Genomic DNA, 26178 nt, shown 5'->3' on the forward strand with positions numbered 1-26178 from the left:
TGGAGGGTAATCTTCTCACTAACGAGTGTGAGGTGGTTGAAAGGTGGAAACAACATTATGACGAACATCTTAACGGCGATGCAGTAGTGGATGGAAGCGGTACGACGACAGATTTAGGAGCACGTGCAGTCGATGACCGTTTTCCGGGTCCTGATCTCCAAGAAGTAGAGAAAGAGATTAGACGGCAGAAAAACAATAAAGCCGCTGGTATCGACAATTTACCGAGCGAGCTACTAAAATCCGGTGGTGATGCACTAGTTAGAGCACTGCACTGGGTAATCGTCAAAATTTGGGAGGATGAGCGCTTACCGAAGGAGTGGATGGAAGGGATCGTGTGTCCAACCTACAAAAAGGGCGATAAGCTGGATTGCGGTAATTACCGTGCGATCACGCTGCTAAGCGCCGCCTACAAGATACTCTCTCAGATACTTTACCGCCGCCTACCACTGTTTGCAAAGGAGTTCGTGGGACAATGTCAAGCGGGATTTATGGGTGCCCGAGCCACCACGGACCATATTTTCGCGATACGACAGGTTCTGCAGAAAGGTCACGAGTTAAACGTAGCCACACATCACCTTTTCATCGACTTCAAATCAGCCTATGATACAATCTATCGGGACAAGCTATGGCAAATTATGCACGAACACGGTTTTCCGGATAAACTGACACGAATGATCAAGGTGACGATGGACCGAGTAATGTGTGTGGTTCGAGTATCGGGGATCCTCTCGAGTCCCTTCGAATCTCGGAGAGGGCTACGGCATGGTGATGGGCTTTCCTGCTTGCTATTTAATATCGCTTTAGAAGGTGTGATCAGAAGAGCGGGGAAAGACACGAGTGGCACGATTTTCCGAAAGTGACATTGTGACACGAAACTTTGAGACGATGAAGGAGACCTACATCAGACTGAAGACTGAGGCCAGTAGAATTGGACTTGTCATCAATACGTCGAAGACAAAATACATGCGAGGAAGAGGCTCCAAGGAGACAAATGTTAGCCTCCCACCAAGAATTCAGATTGGCGGTGACGAAATCGAAGTGGAAGATGAATTCGTGTACTTGGGCTCACTGGTGACCGCCGATAATGACACCAGCAGAGAAATACAAAGACGCATTATGGCAGGAAATCATGCTTACTTTGGACTCCGGAAGACGCTACGGTCGAGTAAAATTCGCCGCATCACGAAGTTAACCGTCTATAAAACACTGATTAGACCGGTAGTCCTCTACGGCCACGAGACGTGGGTTATGCTCGCGGAGGACCAGCGCGCCTTAGTGGATTCGAAAGGAAGGTGTTGTGCACCATCTACGGTGGAGTGCAGATGGATGACGGAATGTGGAGAAGGCGAACAAACCATGAGCTGCACCAATTGCTGGGAGAACCATCCATCATTCATACCGCGAAAATCGGCCGGCTGCGTTGGGCTGGGCACGTCGTTAGAATGTCGGACGATAGCCCAGTGAAAATGGTCCTCGACAACGACCCGATAGGAACGAGTAGAAGAGGTGCGCAGCTGGCAAGATGGCTCGACCAAGTAGAAGCCGACTTGCGGATCCTACACAGACTGCATGGCTGGCGACAAACAGCTATGGGCCGAGGTGAATGGAGACGACTTTTGTGTACTGCACAGGCCACTGGGGCCTTTTGCTGATTAAGTAAGTAAGAAGTAATCGGTCATTTTTTTTTCTATCTTTGATATTTCATCGCTCTACATAGGGACTGTGTCAGCTAATTTCCATTCTCTTGTTTTGTTTTGTTTGTTTTAAGGTGTCAGTAGGAGCTTATTGAAAGGAGCAAAGAGTTGATTTTATTGTCTGCGCAAGTGGGTAGGCCGCTTATTAAATTGAAAAAAGGGAATCGAATGTTGATCACGAATGGAATCATTAGAATTCTAGTTATTTAGCCATGCGGTCCTTATCCACCGCATAAAAATAGTTGTTTTTTTTTTCAAATTGTGTTGCGAACACTATTTTTTAAAGCTACTGATGATTTTTAGTACGATTGTTTTTGTGAAAATGTTGAATGTCTTTAGCGTCAGCGATTGGTGGTTTTGTTCGGTGACAAACTTCACTATGAAAAATCTCATGAGAAATAATCTTTCTTTCCTTTTTTCGTTTTGAATGGGAATTTCAAACGCTCCAAACAAGACCAAGACAAACGGAGAAGTTCAGATTTTGTAGAGAAAAGAAAAAAGCCTTATTCATATGTAGACCACTCTTTTAATTTATGAAGACAACATGCATTTTGTTTTTTTTGTTTGAAGATCCACAGTAAGGGACATTTTTTAGAACTGTTGAATCCGTTTTCTTGTTTTTCGCTGTTTCGAGTCATCGCTGAGATATGCTTCTGAGACACGCAGATATGACCAGGAAAAGTTGTCCTAAACCCGATGATGTGCTCATTATAATGTGATATACTGACTGTTTTCGTATTGAAACTAATATGAACTGTTTCATAACTCAATTTCGTTTGTTCAAATATGATTATACAAAAGTCATTTGCCATGGTGGCATTCGTTTGTTATTACATGCTACGAATCATCCCATAAACTAGAACGAGAGAAATCTTCTTCGGTCAGCACTCCATTATACACAAACATTCGAGCTAGAGAGTAACTGTCGCTTTCGGTGCGGAATCAATTATACCTCGATGATGCCGAAAAGATGTTTAAATTAAATAATAAACAAATAAAATAAAATTGACAACAGCTAGACTGAAACTCGTGCGAACCTAGGTTACGCCAAAATACTTGAACATGAATTTGAATGGAAAGGGTGACACTCAAGACCCCCAAATGTCAAGACCCGGTCACGCTGCGCCACCACATCCAAACAACACCTGCAAATTATGAAGATTTTAAAGTAAACCTTGGTTCAGTGCGAGAAAATCAACGCGCTCTTCAGCCGTCTTAAGGTCAGTGTTGCCACAACTATAAAGATATCTGAAAAGGTGATTTTTTTAAATTTTTTTCGATACGTATTCTGTACGGTACAGATTAGCAATTATTGTCCAAAAGTACAGGTAGGTTCGTTATCTACTTAAGGGATTTAAGATTTCTAGGCATCTACTAAGAATCTCGCGCGAGTATTCATCGAAAGAAGACGCGCTCTTCGTTTGATCCGTGATTAAATGTAGTTATTCCTCGTTTCTTTGTAGGTGGTGACAAAACTCCAGTTGTGATTGAAAAGCGCTGTTCCCGAAGTTCTCCCTGAAGCTATTTGGCGAACCTTTATATTGACGCCGGTTACAAATTTGGTTTCATTTGCTAAATGAGTATAAATTGTGTAGAAAATGCTAACGCCAACGGTGAATTTTTTTCCGCTTTGTTTGCGCAGCGTCAATGTGTTAGTTTTCCCTCGTTTTTTTGCATTCTTTTTTACCCTATATGTTATAAGTGTATGAGCTAGGAAGATCTGTGACAAAACCGATTAAAATAAAAATCGATTCTTCGAACAGTTACGGAAATGTCTATAATATGATATTTGCATATAGGTTTGGGGAAAAAGAAATGTCGTATTTCTGATCGAAATTTGACGCTTTATTTAACATACTTAAAATTATCCAATTTAAGTCAAATATGCGCCGTTTTGTTCGCAAACTTGTTGCCATTTAGAAGGCAACTTCATTATTCCCCTCTCCCCTTCTTATTTGCAAAAAACTCAGACAGCCAGTTTTCGCAGGCCTCGTTTGAGGCCAACTTAGTATCAAGAGCGTTTTGCACGGACCGGAAGAGATGATAATCACTTCCGGAGTCAGGTCCGGACTATACGGTGGGTGCAATAGGACATCCCATCCGAGCTCCCGTAGCTTCTGGCGGGTCATAAAAGATGTGTGAGGCCGAGCGTTGTCCTGGTGGAAAACAACACCATTCCTATTGATCATTTCTGGCCGCTTCTGGTCAATCGCCTGCTTCAAACGGTCAAGCTGCTCACAGTAGAGAACCGAGTTGAGGGTCTGGCCATAATTGAGCAGCTCAGAGTGGATGATTCCCTTCCAATCCCACCAAACACACAGCAAAATCTTCCTGGCCGTCAATCCGGACTTGGCGATGGTTTGGGCCGGCTCACCGCGCTTCGACCACGACTTTTTTCGCTTTAGGTTGTCGTACGTGATCCACTTTTCATCACCAGTCACCATCTTCTTCAAAAATGGGTCGAGTTCGTTCCGTTTCAGTAGTGCATCGCATGCGTTGATTCGGTCTAAAATATTTTTTGCGTCAACTCGTGTGGCACCCATACATCCAGCTTTTTCTGGAACCCAATCTTCTGCAAATGGTTTCAAACGGTTTTATGGTCTGTATCCAGTTCCTGGTCAATCGAGCGAGTGCTCACATGCCGGTCTACTTGGATGATTTCAACGATTTTATCGGTTTCCACGACCATTGGCCTACCAGTACAGGGTGTATCTTCGACAGCCACTACACCAGAACGAAATCGATCGAACCAACGCTGTGCTGTTTAAGTGTTGCCATATATTGACAATATACGACATTTCTTTTTCCCCAACCCAATATTTGCAATAGAGTGAAGTGATATTTTTATTTATCGATCCGTGCATTTTCATGTTCGAGTTTGTTTATATGTCTCTCTTCGATGGGGCAAGTTATGTGTAATAGTATGCGAACTGAACAGGCTTGTTGGTTGCCAGAATTTCTGTCGGATTGACATTTGATTCCTGCAGTAATATTATCACCGTGATTGAATTCAGCTATGCTATGCAGAGCGCCCAATTTTCCAAAGCTTAGTTTGATATTTTTTATCGTTTATTGTCTATCTGGTATTCTAATCATTTATCATAACATAGCATATCAGTAGGAATTTGAATAAAGAGCGTTTGGATGGAAGCTTTCTTTTGTTTAGCGAATTGTTTGCTATTTCAATGTTATTTTACTTATAACTATAATCTAGAGTGGATGAAATGTGTAATGTGTTTATTGAGATTAGGTAGAGGTTTTTCACGGTTATCTTCTCAGGTTTCTTATGGATCCTTTGTCTTTAGAATAAGAATATTTCAAAACATAGAAAGCATAGGAATATTTGAAGTTTGATTAATGGTAGAAGTGTACCTCGGTGACCTTCCTAGGTTTCTCAAGGACAACCTCCGTCGTCGGGAAGAATTGGAAAATTCGACACACAATGAACTCAAAAATATTGTCAGTCCGGTCGTTTCATCGAGAGGTTGAAAGTTGCGTTTACCGAATCTCATCACTTACCGCGGTGAATCCTGATTCTTAACCCTAGCCACTAACAAATATACCTTCCATGATAAACACTAGGGAACCACGCTATAGAGGCGACCCTTCTAGCCTTCGGGCGGCGAATATCATACTAACATTCCTTCCCTTCCCCTGGTGACTGTAAGGACGTGGCCGGCGTCGTTATTGACCATTTGCTCGAATCACCGAAAATTGCGCAACGAGAATGATTTGCTAGTCCCAAGCGTCATTCTGTGTGTTCTTTGTGCAATTTGGTTGGTTCAGGTCAATCACGGAGAGCAACCACGAATTGTACAGTCTACCCAAGCTAAAGCTCAAACTTAAGGTTTCTAGGCATCTACTAAAAGGATTTGCAAGAGCTAGAAAACAAATACCGAGAAATTTCTCCATTCGGAAATCACTGCTACATGTGCAAGACTGGTGGATGAGAATCGGAATCGCTTGCATTTTCTGCGTTCGATGACTAATTTTGAAAATTCTCACTCCTCGGCCGCTATCGATCGATTTTTTTTCTGATGATAACAACAACAAAGCTAAATCAGATCACAGGGGTTAAGGTCTTGAGGGGTTAATTTTTATTAAACAGCGTGGGGCAGATCGAATCATTTAACATATGATAATATGGAATCTAAGGCCCTGATTCTCGAATACACTTCACGGTGGAAACGAAATGAACGGCACGCCATTGAACTACGTTTTACGAGTTAGTGAAGTGTCGAAGATAATGATGAGTTTTCAGGCAGAATGAGCACTTTTCAAATAAAAAATCATTCATGAAAATTATCTTCTTCGTATCAAACTGGTATTCAATATGAGTGGAAAACTTTGTTTTCTTCATGTGGTATAATAATCCCATACAAAAATCTCATCTGAAGATAATTTGATATTATAATGATAAATTTAGTGGGAAACTAATCTCGCATCCAGATGTCGACACCGTACCGTTGTCATCGCGAATGTGTTTCTACCGTTTCCACCGTGAAGTGTATTCGTAGTGTATTCGAGAATCAGGCCCTAAGTTTAACGAGAGTATGTATAATCATCATCAAATAATAGTGTAATTTGAGAATTGAATAATATTTTTATACTGATAAAACGAATTTTTCAAGGCAATGAACATTTTAATGGTACAAGTTTCGATACAGAAGTTTGAAAGAAAATAATAATTAAAGATAATTTTTTAACTCTTCCAGTACAGATGAATATGTGGCAACACTGTCAAGGATCCAAGGTACCAAGTCTTCGTATGGTGGATGGAATCGGTGGAATCATCGGTCCGCCAGAACGTAACAAATAATGGTGATCACCGACGTTTAACGTAAAACTAACGTATGAATTAAAAAAATGAACTTATTTCGGATGGTGATGAAAAAAAACTGCAGAATGTTATCAACTTTTTATGACTTTATGACTTCTACAAAAATACTAATGGCTCATTTTTTAATGCATATGATAAGTCTCACTTATGCCATATGAATTTTTAGAACGTTAACATTTTTTAACATTTTTAAAAAACAATATCCTCAACTTTTTTTTGCACCAGACATATACAATGAATTGAACAATGTGACGAATGAAATAGGTTGATTTTTCCGATTTTAAGCGCCATTTGCAATCTCCCACAATCTCCAACGAGTAACATTCTTGCATGCAATTCGGGCGTAAGCTTACATGGCATAGGTATAAAACGATTTGCCCTATGATTTCGATTTCAGTTTTCCACTAGATAGTGCTCAGCCAAGACCATGTTTTATAATAATTTGGAATTAAATATTTTGTGTTTTGAAAACATTATCATTATGTATATTCAATATTATACCAAAACCATACCACCGTTATCATGTTGAATTAGTGTAACTGATTTTTTTCTAGTATGTAGGGTAACACGGGGTGAGTTGGACATACAGGGTGATTTGGACTACCCCTTTATCTCAAACAGTACGGGTCAACTTGGATTTTTTATAATGTTATATCCTTTTATTGTTGAACCGTATGTACCTAACGTAAAAATTTTTTGGTAAAATTCGACAAGTGAAAGGAAACGGTAGCATGGAGACAGCAAGCACATTGATTGCCAAAAAATGTGAGTTTTCCGATCGTGGTTTTAAGGATTTTTCCGCTGATTAAACAAACTGTTCGTGTATTGTGCAGTAAAGCTCTGTTCGCCTACATAAGAGGAACAATTTGATGCAGCGAAACTGTAAGTTTGATAACAATAAATGAAATTTATTGCATTTCAATTTTTGCATGTTGTGTGGGGTGACATGGTGCTAAGGCACCCAAATTCTAAATATAATCCGTAGCACTTTTGTTATTCAGTATCTAAAATACAGAACGAGTACAGATGACTGAGGGTTAACTAATTTACGCACTGACGTAGTTGTTGCCTTAAATTTTGAGAGCACGGTGAAGATAAATCCATTCTCGCTTAGGGGTGCGTATTACACACCTCCTATATTTGGTAATTTGAAGCTTGATATAATGATTAAACATTATGGATTGAGAGAAAACAAGTGTAGCTCAGTATACAATGAATTTTGTTTTATTTAGACCGTTTTGGTTTGGAAATATCAGGTGATTTGCTTAGGGGGTCCAAATTCCCCCCATTTCCCCTACATTTAATTAGGCACTTTTGGTGTTAGCTTGACGGGGCTAAGATTTCAATGTTGCAACAATTACAACAATTAACTTATCGACTATGTTAATTGGTCGTAACTGTTAACTCGCGGTTGACTCGAGGTTAGTACAGGTCGGACTCGATTATCCGAGATTCGATTATCCGGAATTTTAGGCTCGATTATCCGGAGTATTTTATTTCTGGTTTTCGGAAATTTTGAATAATTTGTACAATAATTCCATATTAAATAGCCAATATGGGTATCAAATGAAAGGGATTGACTAGTAGAACACAGTCATTTATGAAAAATACAAATCCAAAATGACCGCCACCACAAGATGGTGCCATATATATTTATTCCACCACCCCATCAATATGGGTATCAAATGAAAGGGCTTGACTAGTAGAATACAGTAACTGATGAAACATATAAATCCAAGATAGCGGCCACTGCAAAATGGCGGATTACATATTTTCTCAAAACCCCATCAATATGGGTATTAAACGAAAGAGATTGACTAGTCGAACACGGTTATTTATGAAAAATGCAAATCCAATATTAAAAAAAAATTGTTGAATGGTTTTATTGTAGAGAAATATACTAATGATACAGATAATGTACTAAAAACTCCCGTGGCCAAATGGTTAGTGTCACTAACATGCCGGGGGTTCGGGTTCGATTTCAGTTGTGGTCGGGGGAATTTTTCGTCATAGAAATTTCCTCCATCTTGCACTGTGGTCACGAGTATTCTAGAGCTTGCCACTCAGAATGCACTCAAGGCGTGTTATTTGGCATAGAAATCTCAACTAAGTACTTACAAAATTGACAAAATTGATACTACGTTGAGACGGAGAAGTTCCTCTAGGAACGTTAGTGCCATTCAAGAAGAATGGACTAAAAACTAAAAAAATAAATATGTAAAAATCACTTTTAAGTTCAACGGTTTCATTATGATTAAACATAATAATAATACAGATGATGTACTAAAAGCTAGAAAATAATTAGGCAAGTAGCAGTAAGTAGTTATCACACCCATTTCTTCATTAATCTAGGACATTGATGAGACTAAAATAAAATCGTGGGGCATGTAATGAAACAACTAACTGTAGATACTGGATATCTGACGTGGGCCATTTTGGATTTACATTTTTCATAAATAACTGTGTTCTAATAGTCAATCCCTTTCATTTGATACACATATTGATGCAGTTTTGAAAAAAATATACGGAACCATTTTGTGGTGGCGGCCATTTTGGATTTACGTTTTTCATTAACAACTGTGTTCTACTAGTCAATCCCTTTCATTTAATATCTTTATTGATGAAGTTCGGAGAGAATATGTCATCCACCATTATGTAGCGGCCGCCATCTTGGATTCATTTTTTTTATCAATAATTGTATTCTACTAGTCAAGCCATTTCGTTTGATACCCTTATTGATGGTGTTTAGAGAAAATATGAATTCCGCCATTTTATAGCGGACGCCATTTTTGATTTTTAAGATCATGAAATACGCTGTTTTACAATGAATGCAGAGATAATAGTGTGTTCCAAATTTCAGATCAATCGATCAACAGCAAGGGGGTTAAATGTCTATTAATGTGGGACAGCGCTACAGACAAAGTTACAAAGTTACCCATGTACATACAAACGGGTCATATTAGGCTGTCAAAAAAATCCTGCGGTATTTTTTTTGAATTTTCATTTGTTCATAAAATTAGTTACAATCATCTGTTTTAAGTCAAATATGCGCCGTTTTGTTCGATGACTTGTTCCCAACGAGATGCCAACTTCATAATACCCCTGTTATAGAAGCTCGCTTCCTTATTGGCAAAAAACTCGGATAGCCAATTTTCACAGGCCTCTTTTGTGGCTAACTTCTGACTACCTAGCTCGTTCGCCATGGACAAAAACAGGTTGTAGTCACTTGGTGCAAGGTCCGGACTATACGGCGGATGCAAAAGAACCTCCCATCCGAGCTCCCGGAGCTTCTGGCGCGTCACCAAGAAGTGTGTGGCTTGGCGTTGTCCTGATGGAAGACAATGCGGCCTCTGTTTATCAAAGATGGCCTCTTCTTCATGAGTGCTACCTTCAAGCGGTCCAGTTGTTGGCAGTACAGGTCCGAATTGAGCGTTTGGCCATAGGGAAGCAGCTCATAATAGATTATTCCTCGACAATCCCACCAAACACACAGCAGAACCTTCCTGGCCGTTAATGAGGGCTTGGCCACCGTCTGAGCCGCTTCAGCGGGCTTCGACCACGACCGTTTGCGCTTCACGTTGTCGTAAGTGACCCACTTTTCATCGCCAGTCACCATCCGCTTCAGAAACGGGTCGATTTTGTTGCGATTCAGCAGCGATTCACATGCGTCGATACAGTCAAAGATGTTTTTTTGCGTCAACGTGTGTGGCACCCATACATCGAGCTTCTTTGCAAATCCAAGCTTCTTCAAATGGTTAATAACGGTTTGATGACTTATCCCCAGCTCTTGGCCGATGCTACGCCTGCTACTATGCCGGTCTTTCTCGGCTAATTCAGCGATTTTGTCGCAATTTTCGACGACAGGCCTTCCGGAGCGTGGCGAATCTTCGACGACCTCCACACCAGAACGAAAACGTTGAAACCATCGTTGTGCGGTGGAAATGGAAACTGTATCGGGTCCATAAACTGCACAAATTTTATTGGCAGCTTGAGATGCATTTTTGCCTTTGTCATAGTAGTACTGTAAAATATGTCGGATTTTCTCTTTATTTTGCTCCATATTTGCGACACTATAACTCACGAACAACTTAACCAAACAAAACACTGTCAAGGACTATATTATAGCGTGCAAAAATACCTTTCCAACAAGCTATAGTATGACTCGATACAATGAATACAACTAAAACTACGCGCTTACAACGACACCTCGCGGAAATACCGCAGGACTTTTTTGACAGCCCAATATAATCGACCCCGTCCTGTATACCGGAGAGTTTTGCGGTTTCCCGGATCGAAAATCTTTGCTCCATACTCCATACTCCATACTAAAGCTTCTAACATACCCTTATCAACTCCTTCAATGAGAAATTTAATCGTAAACTTTTGACCGTCCGTATTTAAAATCATTTTCTGAATGTGCTTTTTATTCCGGACATGGGTTTGCGGTTTTGATTTTTGACATTTTTTTGTTAACAGCTAGGTTAGGGTTGCAGCGGATATGGTCATGTCAATTTTCAAAAACCGACCATGTACATTTTGTTTATTGGCCCAACAAAATGACCTGTGCAAAGTTTCAGCTCGATCGGATATGATTTAGGGGTGCCTCAAAGTACTCAAAGTCTTGATTTTTTGATCCTCGATCCTCTTCTAAGGAAATTTGGAAAATCGAAATTTTATTTTCGATGCCAAATGACATGAAAATGCATGAAACGTCGAGATTTGGTGTCATCTCGAAAAAAATTTTTTAGCCGAAAATCGACCTTTTGGGACTTGGCCTGAGTGGTCAAAAAATCAAAACTTTGAGTGCTTTGAGGTACCTCTAAATCATGTCCGATTGAGCTGAAACTTCACACTGGTAATTTTTTTGGACCAATAAACAAAATGTATATGGCCGGTTCTTCAAATTCGATAATTATTTTGTTTTCATACTTTCATTAGCTAAGTCCCAAAAGATCGATTTTCGGCCAAAAATTTTTTCTCGAGATGACACTAAATCTCGACGCGACTACACGAAAGTTGAGGAGGGAGCTTGAACAGTATTTATTAAAATGATCCAATGCCAATACTTACTCTCGTTCTTTCAATTTTGTTGAAAAATATAAAAATCTATAACAGAGCACAAATTCAAACCAAGCAAAATGCTTGAAACATCCAACCTGTGACACTAACCCTGGCATTGCGGATAGAAGGCGCAAAGTGCACCAACCAAGAGTGCAGCAATTGCACTCTCTTACCGAGCTGTACTGTACCTTATCCGCTACATCTAAAGCTTCGTGACATGACCGTCAAATGATAGTCTTTGTCACTAATGAGCAGGTACGGGGAGGATTCGGTCAGATATCGCTCAATTTATCGTAATTTGTAAATGATTGCATCTTTGGTGTATCCCACTTAATATAAATGAATGGACTGCGAATGCTGGGACGGTAGTCAGAATGAAATACCGTATAATCAGATTCGACTTTGTTTCTGCGTCATTAAAGAGTGATTCGTTGCTATATAATCTATCAATTTGCGCTTAAGTGGCCATAGAATGTCCTGCGCACATTTGATAACACATAAATGAATAAAAAAGCTGAAGCCCTGTGTAAACGTTTATTCTACGAGGAATGAACATAATGAAACATCTGCACACCTCAGTGATTAACTGTTGTTGTTGAAAGGTCCTGAAATTACTCCAAATAACAAAACATTCGACGGGTTTGTAAAACAAGAACATCGCAACATGGAGCGTGGGATGTTCCGCACTATCACGGAACAAAGCAAATAGTCAAAACAGCGCCTTGTGCTCCCTGGGCAGTCTGGTGACCTGACGGCACAATCAATCCAAACTCTGAGGGGGACCAATAGGAGCAGTATAATTGTAGAACACGAACCGTCGTAATGACGGAACACGGATTCGTGATTGCAGCAGCCAAGTTGTTGTTTTACAGTTCTGCACGTTTGGAGCGTATCGAATTGTATCTGCCGGAGCTTGATTTTGTTTTGATTCCCCCAGCTACAATGTAATTATTTCTTTCCGTACATATCCGAACCACGGACACGTTGCTTACCTGAAGGGAGTGTACACAGTTGAAGTTTGTCAACATCCGACTGGGAGAACTCGTTGTGACGGATCGAATTGTTATCGGAAATGATACCGAGAATTTCTCCCTAATTTAAACCGTGATTATTAAAAATATTCTACAGTTCATTCTTTTTGTTAACCGCTGTGCGAACAAATTCGCTAGTAGCAGTATCAAATTGCTGCTCGCGATTCTAGTGAATTGCTCACTTCACTCATTCGAGCGCCCCAAACAAACGTCACTGCAATCGATTGACACAAAAGCGTAACACAAATTGTCAATTACTGGCTATCCTCGGGGTGTGTCCCTCCGGGGAGTGTCGAATGAACGAAACCGTACTTTCGGATTTCGGATATTGCATTGCTGCTGCTGTTGCTGTTGTTGCTCGAGTGCTTCAGGGGATGTCCGGTTATTGAGAAGCTTGAAAAAGGCATCCGGAGCGGCGCCCGTAATGAGGTCAAGGGGATCACGAGAAATCGTCGATAAATTGCGAATAAATTGGATCAATTATTGCCTCCCCACAGAACTCCGCTGAAGCTCCGAGGCCTCCGGGGGGAGTCCAGCGCATGGTCGTGATTCCGACAATGGAGAGTCGGGAGTTCCTTTCGTATAAATTATTGTTGATTGATGGACAGATTCGTGTCATGGTGCCATCAAATGAGTTAACTTCGACGATTCGTTTGAGCGAACACAACTCACATAACATAATTTTATGTGATCAGTGTTCACCATCATTTTTTCTGTTAGTATCACCTCATATCATTTGGTGAAATCGACGAACCTGATAGTTACTGTGACTGGCAAACGAGCGATGAAATCGGAATCCATAAGTCTTCGGCCGCTCATCTTCGCGGGAATACAGTGAACCCCATTGCGGATGATCATAAATTTTCCAACATACACCATTAAGCTTAATCGCTGAAGCTTTACTTTCATTACCTCGATTAGATTATGTGTGTAGCGATTTCGGGATGGAGCTCGTCGGAAAAACCACACTACCAGCCGCCGTCGATGTTTGCCTCCCCCCCACCGACGAATCACTTATTCGGGGCCAGGATTTATAGCCCACGCCACCAGTTTCGTGTGGGCATTTGTACACAGCAGCACAGTTTGATTTTTTTTCAGTCAGCTACCCATTCCCGTGGCTTCACGCGTACCTTCCGGAAACTAAGATTGATAAATTAACCGTTTCTGTAAAACCTTTCCTATTGAGAGCGTTTTGCTGTATGGTTCCCCGAAAGGGTGGCGAGCCAGTGCTCGGGAAGACGGGAAATGAGTGCAATATTTATTTTTTCCCTTTCGATTCTCAGGTCTCGATTTGGCTTTCCCCATGCTTTTAATTTATTCACGCAGATCTTTCAATTTGGGAAAATAAATTAGGGAAATGACGATCATTTGTTATCCGGTAGATTGTCCCTCCGCCCGTTAGGTCTCGGAATCGAATTGGCATCTTTGGCAAACAAATTTATCTACAGTTCAGTGTTTTCAATTTGTAGAATTGCTTCCATTCCGCTTGAGTAAGGGAACGCTTGATGTTTGGATTTTTTGGGATGTTTACGACTAAAAGGAAGAATGAATGTTAATTCCAAAAAGTATGTAAAATAAGAGATGTGTAAATAGTGCCTAATTTTATTCTACATACTAGCTGACTCGGCAAACTTCGTCCCGCCCAAAATTTGTTTTTTTTTGTTATCAATACTTTCAAACATTCACGTTTTCATACTATGAGCAAGTTCGTGGGTCCAATCGCAGAACTGTTCATTGATTGATCTTCTAATCGACTCCGTTTAATTTTGTATGGCAGCTCCCCCTTAGAGAGGGGGGTGGAGTGTCTAACCACCATAGAAACATTTATTGCACTATAAAACCTCTGTAGGCTAAGCTTGATTCCGTTTGCTTGATTAATTCTCGAGTAATGCAGAAATTGCAGTTTTCGTGTCGATCGGTTCAATAATTTCAGAGTCCAAAAGAATCAGACAGACAGACAGACAGAAATAAATTTTTATAGATATAGATTTTAGTTAGGAAAGTTTTTAACTTAAAATTATAAAATTTATTCTTCGTACCAAAATCACCTAAATTTGAAAGAAAAGTTCAAATACGATAATTTGAACGAAGCATTGGAATAGGACCCTATACAGAAGATTTAGACGTAGTCCTATGTCAAAATGACGAAACGTTTCTTCATCTAGAACAGCGGTACTCAACCTTTTTGACGTAGGACCTGGGTGTAAGTTCGAAGTTTCGAAACGGGAGAGTGACGCAGGAGTGCAAGGCTTTGAACGTTAATACCTTGCTGGGGGAACGGAGTTGTGTGATAATTATTTCATTCGAAAGACAAAATATCAAAAGTTGTATGCTTACTACTTACTGACAAAATGGTTTTAATAACATAGAAATTGCTTTAAAAACAGGCTATTGAAATAATATAAAAACTATAGACTATAGATTTTACAGTGAAGAATACATAATATATGATATGGTTTAATGAATATTTCATTGTATAATCATATTGACGAAAGCAGTGTTATAGAATATTTTGTATGCTAGTGCCGCAATCGATCGTCGTTTCCAATTGCTGGGAAAGGGCATTATTTTTGCTGAGTAATTCCGAGGAGAAATCTATTCCTTCCTTAAGCGTTCATAATTCTGCTCCGGATCAAGGAAATGGTATTATAATCATTTCACACAAAAGATAAAATGTCCGAGAGGAATATGATTGCTACTTATTGACTCGAAAACTTATTTTAATAGCTTAAAAATAGCTTTGACACAAATCCGTATGTAACCGCTGCTCGGAAATCCATTCAATAGTATTTTACGGTGTGAGATGCGGAAGCATAATCATTTTATTCGAAAGATGAAATGTCTAAGAGTTATATGCTTGTTACTTATTGATTGCTAAGCCAACGTTAGTCCTACGTCCACCTTGCGGTTGTATTACAGATATAATCCACTTCTAGTTTTTACAGATGGGCCACAAACACGTTTCAGTCATGGTATCGCAGGCCGCAAAAAAAAAAGATAAAAATAAAGAAGAGTGCTATCCAAGACATGACCGCATTGTTAACGTAGCTCTACAAATTATAACCGGCGAGAAATAAACATTATAGAAACGAATGAGAATGAGACTCTTTAGTACAAACGTTTGGTTGCACAGGCAAGGGAGTTGAATGAATGCTCTCACACGTTCGGGGACACGAACGTTTCACGAAGCAATAAAATGTCAATTTGAGCAGATTTTCAAATGACCCTTCAAAATTAACATGTACTGTTTATTGCTCGCCGTCTGAGCGACACTAAGATACGAGTAGTTTCTCAGTATCTCTTAGCAGTCTTCGAAGAACACTCGGAACACTGATGTGGTGTGGAGTGGCGGCATCGATAGCGTCAGCTTTTACCGCTGAAAAATATCTTATTTACATCCGGCTTGAAATGCACTGCAATTTGACACCACTTTGTCCCGGATCGATCGGAAAAAGTCATCAACAAGTCATTCACAATTTATCAGGCATCCTGCTAGTGATCAGATCGCAGTAAAGCTTTCCAAATGGCATTTCTCAAGGCCGAGTGTTTAGATTCGTTTTCTAAATTGGTCTTTTTCAAGGCTAGAGGCGAATGAACTGTGAAAGTCTGAATGTAAGCCTCCGTTCAGTCGCAAGCGCACTGAAGAGAGGATTGATCGCAAGTTAAAGCAACGTCCCGAAGTGCAATTCACCGTCCTCCTGTTCGAACAGGAACGAACAGCAATGAGAATATGAAGATAGTTTGCTGTACAAGAACAGCCCACACAGTTCGACTTGAGACAGCGAAGCGAAAGCAACAGCAGTATATTGAAGCTGAAATCCTCAACCTCAGAAAACAATTCAAGTGTGTAAGTTGTATTATTTAATGTATATTTTGTATTATCAAATTAAGTCAAATACAATGTACATAGTTATAGATTAAGTGTGTGTAATGTTTTGTCTCCGAAGCAATGAGTCCCTCAATCCGCCACAGAGAAATAGAGTGAAGTTTCCACTAGCGAATGGAAAATCCCCGCTGCATACTGCAATGAAAGCATCAGCATCGCGCCCAAGGGAGGAATTGGTTTCTGTCGCTAGGCAAGCTGCATTAAGGCATTTTTGGAATCACGCAGCAGTTTTACAGTCCACTGTAGTTAAGCCGCTACAGCCTTTATAATTCAAAACATTATCATCATTACTCTTTCATTAAAATATTATAAATTCCCGTTTGATTCTTTCGAATATTAATATATTTTAAACTGCATCGAAATTTTTAAAATATCTCTTTAGTCGATAATTTTGGTGGTCCTGGATAGGACCGATGAGTTTGCGTGGTATTGGGAGCAGTTGAAGTTGGGTGATTTATGATTAATTCTTGTTACCAATACATTCTTTGTTCCCTGTTGTCTATTTGATAATCAACTATTCGTACGTGTGATTGAGCATACACACTAATCTCCAATCACCAATCACATAACGACATGAAACCGCCGCGACATGTCCTATTTAATATTTCTCTTCTGCTTTACACTATGCTTAATGCGCGCATATTCTGAGGATGCATTCTTAGGCGGAACGTGTTCCACGTCCGTTCAACACGTTAGTAAAATAGTAACTAAGGTTGGCGACAGCAAGCACAATAATTCTAGTGCTTTGACGACCATCCGACGAAATACATAAACCGCTGACCAATCTGGATTTTGATTGGCTTTCAAGCATATTTGTAGATTTTTGTAATTTCAAAAGAAAGTTTATAGGTCAATAAATAACTAAAATCACCCATACACCTTTTGACTTCCAAAGTGATTGTCATACCACATCGTTCAGCCGATAAAGAGGGATTAACGCTCAAATACTTGCAAATAACGCAACACACTGGTTTTCGAAATTTTAAACTTACACCCCAGTACAGATGCAGAAATGATGTGGTGCAAAAACACAAAAACCCTCTCCACCAGACGGCATGAAAATCCGCCGAACAAAATTGCACCACTGTGTGCGATATCTTTGTTCCATTCTTCCTTTGTACCATACTAACAGCTGTGTCTGACATCAGCATTCAGAAACACTATTGCTAGATGGAACGAGAATGTGACTCGAATAATGATAAACATGGCTTGAGTTTTAGAGATTTTCAAATTTCTTGGTTCATTCTCCTATAGCCTTGAAAAGACCACTTTGGGAAACCGAGCTCAACTCTCGGCTTTAACCTCGTGGTTGTCTGGATGACTGTTGCGAGATTTACCGCAGATGACTGATGCATCGTGAATGTTGTGAAATCGCGAATAGCTTGTTTATACTCAATAAATTGAAAACAGACGGAACTTAAATTGCAATATTTTCATATTACGAACGCTGCATTTTCTATTTCTATTTCATAAATAATGGTAATAGGTAATGCAGCGATTTCTGAGGTTTTCGTTATTATTACACATACAAAATTGTTTAAAATAAACTATAGTTGAATATAGCTGATCTGGAACAGCGACTTTTTCGGAATTCTTCTATGAAAGATTCGCCTTACACGTCTATATATATAAATGGATTTCTGTCTGTCTGTCTGTCTGTCTGATTCTTATGGACACGGAAACTACTGATCATCATGAAAATTGATATGTGGGTTTTTTTTGGGCCGGGGAAGGTTTTCGTGATAGTTTGAGACCCCTCCCCCCTCTCTGAGGGGGGCTTCCATACAAATTAAACAAAAATTTCTACATTACTCGGAAATTAATCAAGCAAATGAAACGAAAACTGGCATTTGGAGGTTTTAGGGTGCAATAAATGTTTCTATAGTAGTTATACTCTCCACCCCCTCTCCAAGGGGGGTTGCCATATAAATGAAACACAAATTTCTGCATTACTCGAGAATTATTCAAGCAAATGAAAGTTTTAGGGTGCAGTAAATGTTTTACGGTGATTAGACACTCCACCCCCCTCTCTAAGGGGAGGCTGCCATTCAAATGAAACACAAATTTCTGCATTACTCGAGAATTAATCAAGCAAATGGAACCAAATTTGGCATATGAAAGTTTTAGGGTGTTGTTTGATATTGCATTTTTTATACGATAATGTATTCAGAAATACTTTTCCGTGCATGCTATAAGTATGGAACACCTTCAATCCAATGTACTGCAATTACACAAGCTTGAATATTATGAATTATTTTGAATTCTACTGTTTCCTCTGTCTATTGGTATCGCATTATATAAAAGCCCGAAGTGGATAAATAAATCTCTCTCTTATCATACAACTCTACATCTGTGTACATCATTTATTGGAAGAAGTCAGTGATTTCGACAAGTTCGCCTCGCTCGCTCTCGGAGGATAGAGAAAATAAGTATATCTAAGTCTTCAACAGTGGTGCCGAAACCCGGGAATCGTCTCGCCGGATAACTATCGGGTCAAAAGTGTGTCGCAGCAGTACAATTCGAATGTATCTGAGCCCCCTTTGGCTGACTCGAAGCAATTGATCGACGAATTCTACATCAAGAACACGTGACCAGCCGTCGTCACCTCCGAAAGCGTGAAGTTGCCTCAACTTCTCTTATTCATCTCGTTCATCGAAAAACCGACTCAGTTACCAGGTACGTCACATTTATCTCGTTGATTGTCCGAGATCATGCCAACACCTGCAATGAGAAAAACTCGCACTAGTGTAGTGAATCGGTTAAAAATTTTACACAGACGTAGGTCGAACATTCTCGGCTCCGCGCAGCTTATAAAAACTTTTAATGATGAATACCATGAAGGCATGGTTCATCAAATACAGGTTAGAATAGATCTACTCGATGATCTATGGAAAAGATTTTGTGAAATACAGGATGAAATCGAAATATATGAGGAATCCGAAGATTCTGAGGACCTTTCAGAACAACGTGTGTCATTCCAGAACATTTATGTTGATCTCAAATCCTCTCTAATCACAAAATTGCCTCGTGATAATCTCGTATAACTTCTCGAGTACCGACAGGTCAGGTACAGCCACAAATCACACAAGCAATTCGTCTTCCGGAGATTAGAGTCCCAGAATTCGATGGGAATCCGGAAAAGTGGATTGAGTTCCGAGATCTTTTCAAGTCGCTTGTTCACGCCAATGGGCATCTAACTTCCGTTCAAAAAATGCATTATTTGAAGGCTGCATTGAAAGGTGAAGCACATCAAATAATTTCGTCAATTCTCGTATCCACCGAAAATTATCAAATTGCGTTGAAAGCTATCGAAGAAAGGTATGATAATCCTAACCTATTGATTAAGCGTCATATCTCTGCATTGTTCTCTATTCCTACATTGAATAGCGAATCTGCTTCAGGGCTATCCGAATTGCTCGATCAATTTGATCGCCATGTTAGTGTGCTGAACCAATTGGACGGTCCAGATCGTCACTGGAATTCGGTCCTCGTGGAGAGTCTAAGTCGTCGTTTAGACTCAGTGACATTAAGGGAATGGGAAAAACAGTGCAAAGATAATGAGCGACCAACGTATGAACAATTAGTGAACTTCGTCAGAAAACAAGCTCGTATGTTACTATCGGTGAAACTATCCCAAAATGCAAGTGTATTTAGCAATGATGAGAAGCGACCAACCAAAACGGGTTCGACATTGGTCGCCACCGAACCTTCGATTAGATGCCCTCAGTGTAAGCAGAGTCATTTTTTGTATAACTGTGTACAATATAAGAGTTTACCGCCAAAGCAGCGTTTTAATCTTGCCAAACGATATAAATTGTGTATAAATTGTCTAGGTGGTTATCACATGGCTAAAAATTGTAACTCGGCTAATTGTGGAGTGTGTGGAAATCGGCATCACACACTATTACATCTGCCGACAGCAGATAGTTTGGATCGTTCTCAAACTAACTCGAGAGTATCGCACTCATTTATCGCTAATGAACAATCGGTAGAAAGTGAAGAACAATTATATCCTAATCAGTACAATACGCAATCGTATAATACATCACCGTCGGGTTCGAAATCTACGCATATGCCAGTGGTTCATACCCTCGCGACTCTCTCGTCGACTACATCTACCACAGTGAGTTCATTATCTGCACACTCTGAAGGAAATAAGCCAGAGTCAACCTTAACACAGATGTATCCGTCGCGTAATATCGGGTGTGAAGTGTTTCTAGCAACAGCCTTGATCAAGGTGAAAGATTTGTTCGATCGTAATCACTTCGTGCGTATCGTGTTGGACAGTTGTTCACAGTGTAATTTCGTTTCGGAGTCCCTAGTTATGAAACTTGGACTCAAGCGTAGTAAAACAAACGTGGATGTGATCGGTGTCGGCACGGGAAAAGTACATATCACGGAAACAGTTATGCTTAATATAAAGTCTCGAGTAAGCAAATTTGAAGCTGCAGTGTCATGTCTGGTTATCCCGAAAATACCGGCGATTTTGCCCAGTAAAAACATCAACATTTCGAAATGGAATATACCGTCGAATGTAGTGCTCGCTGATCCTCGTTTTAACATTAGTGCGGGAGTTGATGTTCTCGTCGGCGCGGAATTATTCTTTTCGTTGCTAGAATCTAGCCGAATTTCGTTTGCTCAAGGTTATCCTCTATTACAGAGTACCGTATTCGGATTCGTGGTGTCGGGAATGTATTCATCTGCTGCAAATCAATCGCCGATTTGCATTATTAGTACCGCCAATAGTCTAGAAACAATGCTCCAAAGGTTTTGGGAAATTGAAAATTTCGACGTCGGTAGAGCGTTAACTTTAGACGAGCAACGGTGTGAAGATCATTTTAGAAGAACTGTGTCGCGGGAACCTGATGGAAGATACGTGGTTCGACTACCGCTACGCGAAGACCGGTTACCCTATCTTGGAGACGCGTATCAGCTGGCTCAGCGCCGGTTCCTATCAACTGAACGGCGTTTCAGGACGGACTCGAACCTCCGTGACAGCTATCATCGATTCATGGATGAGTACGCAAGATTGGGGCACATGCAGCGCACTACGCATACAGGTAAACCATTTACTTTTCTACCTCACCATCCTGTAATCCGCCCTGATAGTACCACTACAAAAATACGTGTAGTTTTTGATGATTCGTGTAATGAAGGTAATCAATTATCGTTAAATGACGTTTTATATGCCGGACCAACGGTTCAACCAACTTTAGTATCGATTGTTTTAAATTTTCGAATCCCAAGGTATGTGTTCATCGCTGACATTGAAAAAATGTTCAGACAAATTTGGGTTCATCCGGAGGATCGACGTTGGCTTCAAATTTTTTGGAGAATAAATTCGACTGATCCACTTTCAATATTTCAATTGACAACAGTTACATATGGCACAACGTGTGCTCCTTTCCAAGCTACGCGAGTTTTGATGCAATTGGCAGATGATGAAGAGTCGCGGTTTCCGTTAGGTGCAAAAATAATTAGGAAAAACACTTATGTTGACGATACATTGGCTGGTGGTGACAATTTGAACGACGTTGTCAATGCTGCAGCGCAGTTAAGGCTGCTATTAGCCGCCGGCGGTTTCAGTCTTCGGAAATGGTGTGCTAATGACGCGAAGGTTTTACGGGAAATACCCCCTGACCTAATTGAGATGCCGAGTGAGATTAAAATAGATAGGTCGTCGTCAGTGAAAACTCTAGGGTTGCTCTGGAATCCTCACATCGATCAATTTGCTTTCAAAATTCCAGATTTATCCAGCACAGATACGATCTCTAAACGCGTTGTTGTATCGGAAATGGCCCAATTATTCGACCCCATGGGCCTAGTCGGATCGGTAGTTGCAGCAGCTAAAATCTTCGTACAGCGTTTATGGATAGGTCAGCATACGTGGGATGAACCACTCCCGGATGAGTTGAAAGACTGGTGGCAAGATTATCGCGAACAACTGCCGCTACTGCACCAGTTGAGAGTGCCTCGACGTGTAATCACTAGTACGTCATATGCGATCCATTGTTTTTGTGACGCATCCGAACGAGGCTATGGATGCTGCGTATATATAGTTTCTACTAACACGAGTGGTGGAAGAATAAGCAACCTACTAATCACTAAATCGAGAGTTGCTCCTCTAAGAACACAATCAATCCCTCGCTTGGAATTGTGTGCTGCTTTGCTAGGCAGTCAACTGATTAATCAAATTCTAACTTCTACAGAATTTTCTGGATCTGTGGTATTTTGGACAGATTCGTCAGTGGTATTGCACTGGATTAATTCACCGTCATTTGCTTGGAAAACGTTCGTATCGAATAGAATTTCAGAAATTCAAAAACTTTCTGACGGACATACATGGAGGCATGTTCCATCAGAAATGAACCCAGCTGATCAAATATCTCGAGGAGCTCAGCCGAAACAAATTTTAAATGATAAATTGTGGTGGCATGGTCCAGAATTTTTATTGAAACCTGAACATCTTTGGCCAATTATTGAATCTGCAACAGGTGAAAATGATATACATTCAACTGAACGTAGACTTGTCGTTTCGTTGCTCACTAAAAATAGTGCTCATGAGCATTGGGACATTTTTGAAAGATTTTCGGAGCTGTCGAAATTGTTGAAAGTCGTTTCATGGTGTACGAGATTTTTCTACAATACTTCGAAGAAGCATTTAAAAATTACTGGTCCGTTAACACCAAACGAGTTAAACACTACACTGAAACTATTAATTCGAGTTGCACAAGAATGTTCTTTCCCGAATGAATTTAAATCAATTAATAAAATGAAAGGTGAAGACTGCACTCAGCCTGAAATGAATTTCAAATCGCTATTGAAAGGTTTAAATTTGTATTTGGATGATTTTGGGTTACTTCGAATCAAAGGGCGCCTCGAAAGATTGTCCGCACCTTTGGATACCAGATGTCCGATCCTGTTACCTTCAAACCACAAAATTACATTTTTAATTGCTCGGTCAATTCATCTTCAAACGTTGCATTCTGGTCCTACATTATTATTATCAACCATTCGTCAACGTTTTTGGCCATTGCATGGAAGGAAGATTACACGAAAAATAGTTCGTGAATGCATCCAATGTTTTCGTTGTAATCCTCGGATGAGTATTCAAATCATGGCTCCACTTCCTGAAGTGAGGATTACGCCAGCGCGAATATTTTCGAACTGTGGATTAGATTATTGTGGACCTTTCCTCGTTCGTCCACTCGTAGGTCGGGGTGCATCGGTTAAAATTTACGTTGCGAATTTTATTTGTATGGTCTTGAAAGCCATCCACCTGGAAATCGTGTATGATTTATCGTCACAGGCTTGTATAAATGCAATGAAACGCTTTATTGCCAGACGTGGACGTTTAGTAAACATGTACTGTGACAATGCAACCGCCTTTGTTGGAGCAAATCGAGAGCTCAAAGAACTTCGCTTACAATTTCTCGACCAATTTAAACATGAGTCTTGGAACAGTTTTTGTTTACAACAAGGAATTAATTTTAATTTTATTCCAGCTCGTTCCCCTCACTTCGAAGGCTTGTGGGAAGCAGGTAAAAAATCTTTTAAATTTCATTTTCGTCGAATTTTGGGAAGTAAAGCACTTCGGCTTGACGAAATGGTAACAGCTGTGACTCAAATTGAGAGTATACTAAACTCCAGACCACTAACGCAGTTGTCTGACAATGCAGAAGATTTAAATGCATTGACACCAGGTCATTTCATAATAGGAGAGCCAATGTTCTCTATTCCTGAACCAGATATATCAAATTTAGAACTTAATCGACTGAATCGATTCCAGGAGCTAAGACGATCCGTCCAAGATTTTTGGCGCCGGTGGTCCCGCGATTACGTGAGTCAACTCCATCAACGACCGAAATGGCAAACCGAAACGCAGCTCCATCCCATCGAAGGCGTTTTGGTATTGGTCAAACAAGAGAACCTCCCACCTCTACAGTGGAACTTAGGACGCATTGTACAAACGTTTCCAGGGAGCGACGGTCACGTCAGAGTAGTCCTAGTTCGCACCGCAAATGGACTGTTCAAACGCGCCGTCACCGAGGTATGCATCCTCCCAATAGACGTCCCACAGAAGCCAGGAACAATCGAGGACCAAGTGTTGACCGAACCAAAATAGGATAGGGTTCGCATGCGGATGCACTGAAGTGGAGGACCTGGATGTCGAAGTGTTGAAACTAGGGAGTTTCAACGGGGGCCTGTGTGTTTGTTATTGCATTTTTTATACGATAATGTATTCAGAAATACTTTTCCGTGCATGCTATAAGTATGGAACACCTTCAATCCAATGTACTGAAATTACACAAGCTTGAATATAATGAATTATTTTGAATTCTACTGTTTCCTCTGTCTATTGGTATCGCATTATATAAAAGCCCGAAGTGGATAAATAAATCTCTCTCTTATCATACAACTCTACATCTGTGTACATCATTTATTGGAAGAAGTCAGTGATTTCGACAAGTTCGCCTCGCTCGCTCTCGGAGGATAGAGAAAATAAGTATATCTAAGTCTTCAACAGGTGTAAAAAATGTTTTTACGGTGATTAGACACTCCACCCCCCTCTCTAAGGGTGAGCTGCCATACAAATGAAAAACCAATTTCTACATTACTCGAGAAATAATCAAGTAAATGGGACCAAATTAGGCATATGGAGATTTTAGGGTGCAATAAATGTTTCTATAGTGGTTCGACACTCCACACCCCCTCTCTTAGGGGGTACCTTCCACTACTTGGATAGCTCGGTAAGCTTGAAATCCGAATATTCGAAGAAAGAATGATTGCACCAGAAGCTAATTAAATTTTAGCCTTGAAGGTGTCTAATTTTGCCTGCAAACACTCGTGACTCGTGATTGTAAACTCTATTTTTTATTTATTTTACTTCATAGGACTAGGTCTTTGAGCAAGGATGCCAAATCGAAAAATGTTCTATTTTTGCTGTAAACGGATTTTGATAACCAATGTATACCAATTGAAACGGTATTTCTCTAAGGGTGCTCATATATTGTTTGACCGATGCCAAATATTTGACACCTTTTTACAGACGAATTTGGATCAACGTGTACTAAGCAAATATATTTAATAAATATATACATACTGGTAAAACACGACAACCAAATATTCAGTTATTGAATGCCTGATTTCTTTTCATCTTTTCGTCAATCCAGTCAGTGCATGGTTATATTCCGATGTATATTTTAGTCGAATTTTTTCCATGTTCGATGTTTGACATTGTTTGCCACTGTTAATAATTGAAGAGGGGCAGTGAGTGAAACAAAATAGTGTTTGTACCCTGAATTAACCAAACTAGAAAATATTGCAACGTAAGCTCCACTAGAAAAGAAACAAAGTTAGAAAATAATTCATAGTTTATTTCATAATTCATTGAATGTTTGTTATGATTACATGTTACTATGACGATTTATTATGATACTTTTAATTGTGAAAATAAAATATAATAATTTGTATTAGTTCATACAATAGAGAGATGTATAAAGATTTATTCTCATCAGATTTAAAATAAATGGGTTCAGTAGAACTTGAGATATGTTTGTATGTCCAATATCTAGTGAGAGGAAAACTGCTAGAGAATCTTCATTCTCAACAGGTTGATGGGGTACACAGATAACACGGAGTCTCGAGAATTCAGTTCGGGGTTCG

At 40.0% G+C, this 26178-nt stretch overlaps 1 protein-coding gene across 1 annotated transcript; it reads left to right on the forward strand.

The window, feature by feature from the left end:
- The first annotated feature begins 1466 nt into the window (after positions 1-1466).
- On the forward strand, positions 1467-24637 carry LOC129766912 (uncharacterized). Its single transcript, XM_055767512.1, has 6 exons — positions 1467-1599; positions 19575-19830; positions 19900-20240; positions 20346-21572; positions 21891-22502; positions 24276-24637. Exons 1-6 carry the CDS (start codon positions 1467-1469, stop codon positions 24635-24637), a joined length of 2931 nt encoding a protein of 976 aa, XP_055623487.1.
- The last annotated feature ends 1541 nt before the right edge of the window (positions 24638-26178 follow it).

Source organism: Toxorhynchites rutilus, chromosome 2 (genome assembly GCF_029784135.1).
Source record: "Toxorhynchites rutilus septentrionalis strain SRP chromosome 2, ASM2978413v1, whole genome shotgun sequence".
Lineage (NCBI taxonomy): Eukaryota > Metazoa > Arthropoda > Insecta > Diptera > Culicidae > Toxorhynchites > Toxorhynchites rutilus.

Bases quoted from the DNA above. Each gene is read 5' to 3' on its own strand.
- LOC129766912 (XM_055767512.1), top strand. From the start codon at position 1,467: ATGGTCCTCGACAACGACCCGATAGGAACGAGTAGAAGAGGTGCGCAG. The intron at 19,831-19,899 runs GTATGATAATCC...TACATTGAATAG, and splicing joins TTGAAAGCTATCGAAGAAAG to CGAATCTGCTTCAGGGCTAT. The intron at 21,573-21,890 runs GTAAACCATTTA...AATTGACAACAG, and splicing joins GCAGCGCACTACGCATACAG to TTACATATGGCACAACGTGT.